Raw genomic sequence first — 6481 nt, 5'->3', positions numbered from 1 at the left:
ACATGTCCGACTGTGGCATATGTGATGTTACTTTTATGATAAGTCTTTTATGCGGTGTCATCCAGACGATCGTCTGTGCATGCTCATTATTATATAACTTCTTTGTGCGGTATCGATTAGACGTCCGGCTGTAACATGTTTATTATTATATAAGCCATTTATACAGTGTCGTCTAGACGCCCGACTACAGCATGAATGTTATTATTGTCAATATAAGCCCTTTATGCGGTGTCGTCCAGATGCCCGACTGAGGCATGAAATGCTTTATTTTTCTTATAAGTCCTTTTCGAGGTGTCGCCCCGACGCCCAACTGTGACAGTTTATTTTCCCTGTTTACCTTTCGAGGCGTCGCTTCACACACCCGATCAGTGTATTTTATTTTTCTTTGGATTTTTCACGAGGACTATCGCCCAACTCTTCCACTTCTTGGTTTATTCCAACTTGCAATTTAATTATTACACTTGCTGAAATATTACATTTAATTTAATTTTTGCATGTGCATTCTGTGTGCATTTATTATATCTTATGTATAGACTATCTTGCGAGTACATTCAAAGTATTCATCTAGTTTGTTGATTTGGTCAGATTTTGATGAAGTCGATCTCATGGATGAAGAGTTCGATAACGAGTCCGACGCCTAGAGAAGTCCGAGTCAGTCTTGCGATCCTGGAGTCTGCAAGTGTATTATCCGCCAACGCTTCCGCCATCCAAATAAAATGTCGAGTCTCACTCTAACGGTTGACATGTTGTAGTATACTGAGTCACGTCACTCACTCACCACCATCATATATTGCGAGTTAGTAGTACTACCATCATGTCCGCCTCCATGATTAATATTGGCGTGCTTGTAATAAATAATTGAGCGACTTAGCTCAACCATGTATAATATCAAGTGCTACTGGTTTTCTGTATTAAGAATTGTCTACAAGCATGAATTATTTTAATGCTGGAATGACATTAAGGGCTATTTTTCAATAATCATTTTATTCCGGAATCGGTCGTGACAACATGGTCTACAAGTTTAGCAAGTGGATTGAAGCGAACCCGGTCACGAGCCAAGCTGCCAAGCTGGTCACTAGATTCCTGTCCTGTGTGATTCACCAGTACGGCATGCCCCATATCATCATCGCGGTCAATAGGAAAGAAACTTTACATCGGAAAGAAGTCCATAATTACTGCGAAGAGCGCAACATCAAACTGGACTAGGCGCCAATGTTTCCCGGGAATTGTTCTCATATGGTTTTGGAACACAATAAATGGAACATACGACTATCTAAAGGGTTCAACAGAACTCCATGAGCTACTGTAATGCTAAAAGAGTAAAGTGAGCCTAGTTTCTAACTTCCTAAATCAGCATTGCTCATTTTTTGTTCTAGGTTTCAATTGCACTGTGCTGAAACACAGTTTTTCCCAGAGTAATCCATGCACTCCACTGTACTTTCAGCCAATTGGATGCCTGTGAATGATTCTGCAGTCTGCATTCTGTAGAGACGTTGAACATCATGATTAGAGATATTTTTTCGCTGTTTCCAGTAAGTCTATTACTCCTTTTATTAGTCAATCTGATCAACAGATAAATTCAGTTTTCCAGTGATTGTCCTAATATGATTTGAAACACAACAAACGAGATAAACGAATATCTAAAAAACGTTCAATGGAATTATCATAATCCAATGCTCACTTTGCTAGGTTTCCATAGCATTTCTCACAATATGATCGATGTACTTTCAGCCATTGGATGCTTGAACATGATGCGTATAGACCTTGATGGGTTTGATTAATATAAACGTATTTACTTGTTCTTGATGAGAATATGTTAATGAACCAACTATACAGAAGATATTTTAGTAACAGTGGGTTCTGGCTCATTTAGGGTCTCTTATTCCATTTAGTAAATGGAATGTTAACTCTAGAATTCTTACTGTGACCCCACCTGTGTGATTGCAGACAAGATCTCGGATGTTTAAGATTGTGTCACATGGATTAGCTACCATTGAGGTATATCTAATTCGTCATTTCCTTCTAATTAATTAATTGCCTTTTGGGAACTAAAATAGAGTCTATACTGTTTATTCGATGTGGCTACCCTGCTGTCTAATGAGAAGTGTTTATCCTGCTAGGGTATTTTGTTTTCTTCAGGTTACGCTCAAGCTTTTGATCTCCATTCATGTATTCTGCTCATTGTGGTGGTGCATATGTCACTATGTATGCTCTGCTCTTTTATCTGCATTATTTCTTAAGCTACTTGTGTTTTGACTGAAGGCATATTTTTTGCCTGTAGCTTCATTGCTGTGGGCGATTTCGTCCTGGGTCGCTTGGGGCAGCAAGAATTTCATTTGTAGGATTATTTTTTCCATGTTCCTGTGATACATATGTAAATATTATTATTTTATATGTATTTTTTCAGTTCGGATTTTTTTCAGTACAGCTCTTTAATTTGACATCTTTCCTGATTTGTACAAACTCACATAAGCAAATATAAAGTCTAATGCCTACTAATTTGTAGAATATCATGCTCCCAAGGAATAAAACAACTGCACATCAGAGTTCAGAACTGTTTTTATGGAGACCAAAAAGAAGTTCAGAAAGATCTTGGAGACCATGATGTTATGTTTCACCATCCAGCACAAATGCAGCAGTAGCAGGGAATTGTCTTTTGGTGAACAAGGATAGACGGCAAATGGCAATCAGATCAGCAATGTAATAAATCACCTTGCTCTCTGAAATGTAGATAAATAATGGACTATTGGATGACCTTTACAGAGGATCTTACTGACGATAGGATATGTTGTGGGAGTGAATTGACAATCTAAATTGGTTTGCCATGTGACATGCCATGAGTTGCTGATTCAGCATGTACTGTTTGTTCCATGCTAACTAACGCAAGCGATGATTGCCCAATGAGCTTTTGCAGTAGGTCTCCCTCTCATCACATTTTCACAAATACAGAGAGAGTTTTGAGCAACCTTAAAATTGACCAATCAGATCCAACGATTCCAAGCAATGCCAAGGTTAGTTTGAATATGTAAGACTGTTGTTGCACATAATTCGATTGAAAAGCTAGCATGATCTGAGAGAAGCCAAACATATTTGTCAAATAGCTGCACTATGATGCAACCCTTTTCCGACTAGAGCAGTGGCAGAATGTTTTAAGAAATCATAGATGCATACAACAAACATATATACAGAAAGTTACTCAAATGATTTGCACAAATTCCGGCCAACAATATTTCATTCATATCTGAATCTGATTACAGTATGACTTGATAGTCAGTACATCAAGGACTTGCTTAGCTCAAAGCTTCACCCAAACATACACACAAGAGTTCACTAACCAATGTTACTCGTCGGAAACTACAACTTTAACTCACCAAGACGCCAATGCCTGAGAATCCAATTTAGCCAAGATTAATTTTACAGGAAAGTCAGCAGTCTCCAAACACTAGGCAGCTCACATGATTACGTGTGCATCGATAAGTTCAATTCTACTCCTTTTTCCTGCTACAAGCCGGGTAGCAAACGGGCGTTTTTCATTTTGCAGCGAGTGCGTTTTACGTTGTCTCGTGCCGGAATTGCAGTACATGAGTTTCCAATTTTTGGCTCATCTGCTTTACTTTTGATTTATTGACTGAAAATGCCCTTTATTTACTTAAACCCTTAACTTAGGACCAGGTGTGGATGTAGTGTAACTATGTCGTGCACATCTTAGCATGGTTTTTGCTGCCTAGTTAGATGGAGACTCTGCTGACACTCTGTAAAATTACTAATGACTGAAAGGGATTCAAAGAACATAGAAATCTTGCTAAGCAAGTGCAGAACCTAGAGATGCAAAGATTAAATGAAACTCATGTATGAATGGTTTAGGAAGCTAAAAGAAGACTAGCCAAGGCGCAATACCACTGGACTCAAGCAAGGAATTGGTTGCTTCCTTGGTGCTGCAGCGGTGACACGGTTTTGGTGCGGAATCTTGCAGCTGAGCTCCCCCATCCCCCTTCTTGCGCGCAGGGTTGAAGCTGCTGGAGCCGCCTTCTTCACAGCAGTGGCAAGGGCAGGCAGTGGTGTAGAGCCGAGGAAGGAGCAAGCCTTGGAAGCGACGGGACGATAGATCTTCACGGGCGCAGCAGCATTGGCAGGCATCGAAGAGCAGTTCTTGGAAGCCGGGCGCTTGCGGTGGTGGCAAGTGAACTCCTCGACCTCAGCCATCTGGAGTCCACGGGCACGAGACGCGGTTGCGCGGGCAGGGATGGCCCACCGGACGTCGACGGGGTCAGCTCCAGCAGAGGCAGGCAAAGTGGTGGCAGGCCCAGGGCGTGCGGCGGCGGCGATATCAGAGGCATCCAAGGCGCCAGACATCGCCGGGGCGGGGCTGCGTTCTCCGGGGTTGACACCCCTGAGGTGCTGAACGAGTCCACACCAGGCGCGGACGGGATCAGCACGGGCGGCCTTGGCAGGAGCCGCGACATCAGATGCGGCCGTGGCGGCGTGGCGACGGGGACGCCCTCCACGGTGGACGCCGTGGCGGCGGAGTTCTTGGGCTGCTTCGGCGGCCTCCTTGGCGAGGCCGTCTTCCTCGAGACGGCGCTGGAAGTCGGCGTCCCAGCGGGCGAGGGACTCCCGGGACTCACCGGTGGCCTTGGCCAGGCTGTGCTTGGTCCAGTACTGGAGCACCCTCTCCAGGGCGCGCGAGGGCACCCGCATCTGCAGCGGGAGGGCTTGGGCGGCAGCCGGGCGATAGTCCCACGATGGGGCGACGAGCACCTTGCCGTCGGCGCTGCGGAGCTGGAGCATCTTCGCCGCCATCGATGGTGTCTCTAGGTCTGGAGATCGGGAAGGTGGGCGAACAGATCGAATTGGAGCTGCTGCTCCCACCGGCGCCGCCCATTTATTCAGGGGAGAGCTCCTAATTCTTGCCGAGCTCGGATTGGAACTGCCGCCGGCTGAACTGGAAATGGGATCGAACTCAAGCTCACCCCTGCGGCAATCTCACGCGCTCATTCCTTAATCCAGCTGTTTATTCTTCAGGGAGAGCTCCTAATTCTTGCCGAACTCGGATTGGAGCTGTCGCCGGCTGAATTGGAGCTGGAAACGAACTCAAGCTCGGCTGCGGCGATCTCACGCGCTCGCCCGTAAATCCAGCTGTTTTAGTTGGGAGGCATTTTTAACTGAAGAAGAAAAGAAGTAGAACGTCTTCAGTTAAAAGTCTGGACGCCTGTGCATTCTATGGATGTCCAAAGACAGATGGAAGAGTCATTCCAGTTTGGATTTAGCGAAATTGGCTGGTACAAAAAGTGATCTTAAATTAATTTGTATTGTTCTTAAGCACGGCCTAAAATAACGTGTATCAATTATTGTTTAAGCTACTAAATTTGATTTGTACTGATTTTTATTGTTTTTTCTCAAAATATGCTTCTCCTTTATGGTCATAATTTTCTTTGTGCGAAATGTGCTTATGAAAGAGGAGCTTAGGGTGTGTTTGGTTGCCTGAGTGGCTGTAAACTGCATCGCATGAGGGATCCAGGGTGAGCTAGGCCTGGTTGAGTTGATGCAAAGATGAGCTAAGATGGGTATTTGGTGGACTGCATGATATGGATGCATGAGAGATGCTATAATACAATAGATGTTGTTTGGTAGGCTGCATTTGAGATTCATCTTGTGAACTTTTCTCTTTTAATTTTAATCATTTAATTAAATGTGGATCATTTCATGGACAAAGAGAACGAGTAAAACAAGAATTAACTGAAATCTGAAATATGTTTCTCTAAATATCAGAAGAGATGAAGCAGCATGTGGTAATGCCTTACTAGCAATCCGGCATTACAAAAGTCCCCGAAAGCTGCTTTGTTCTAGATCTCAACTACGAATCCATAACTAACGCGACCATCTGTCTATTGCGTTCATTGTGAGCCTTCTTCAGAAAATCATCCCAGCGCTCCCTTCCCCCCAATCCAGCATATCATATGGCATTGTTGTCATTAACCCTGGCCGTGCGCGACGCAGTCGGAGGAGCGGAGCAGCATGGCGACCTCGGCGAAGCAGGTGCAACGGATGGTTGAGCTTGGGGAGCGCGGCACCCCTCGAACTCGGCGATGGCGACGTCAATCGCGGTCTCTAGCTCGGGGAAGGCGGGGCGGGGCGGGCTCTCGTCGTCTTCGTCATCAGAGCAACCGGAGAAGAGGTCGGAGCTGTCGCGGTCCGGGAGGTTGGCATGGAGCGGCGCGAAGGGGGTGCGGCCGAAGGTGAGCTCCGGGAGGAGGAATGGTGGAGGGGCGTCGCGGCCTGGGCAGGCGGTCTGGCCGGTGAGGTAGCGGAGGAAGGCGGTGGGGAGAGAGATGACAATGGAAAAAAAAGAAAGGGAAAAGAAAGGGCGATGCATGCGCGAGCCTGGATGCGGGATACGCCCGATTCTCGCGTATGCCTCAGCCTGGCTGAGAGGCCCTCTTTTGCATCCGACGGGCCAGGCTGAGAAGGCCGTGCGGGATAC

General features: G+C 45.5%; 1 protein-coding gene across 1 annotated transcript; it reads right to left on the bottom strand.

Annotated features, from left to right (window-relative positions):
- Nucleotides 1–3214: 3214 nt before the first annotated feature.
- LOC123429564 (translation initiation factor IF-2-like) lies at nt 3215–5494 on the bottom strand. Its single transcript, XM_045113590.1, has one exon. It carries the CDS (start codon nt 4798–4800, stop codon nt 3880–3882), a length of 921 nt encoding a protein of 306 aa, XP_044969525.1. The 5' UTR covers nt 4801–5494; the 3' UTR covers nt 3215–3879.
- Nucleotides 5495–6481: the final 987 nt, after the last annotated feature.

The sequence above is a fragment of the Hordeum vulgare genome, chromosome 2H (assembly GCF_904849725.1).
Source record: "Hordeum vulgare subsp. vulgare chromosome 2H, MorexV3_pseudomolecules_assembly, whole genome shotgun sequence".
NCBI classification, from domain to species: Eukaryota; Viridiplantae; Streptophyta; class Magnoliopsida; order Poales; family Poaceae; genus Hordeum; species Hordeum vulgare.
This window is presented reverse-complemented; position numbering and strand designations above follow the sequence as displayed.

Coding starts and splice junctions, on each gene's coding strand:
- LOC123429564 (XM_045113590.1), bottom strand. CDS start 4,800: ATGGCGGCGAAGATGCTCCAGCTCCGCAGCGCCGACGGCAAGGTGCTC.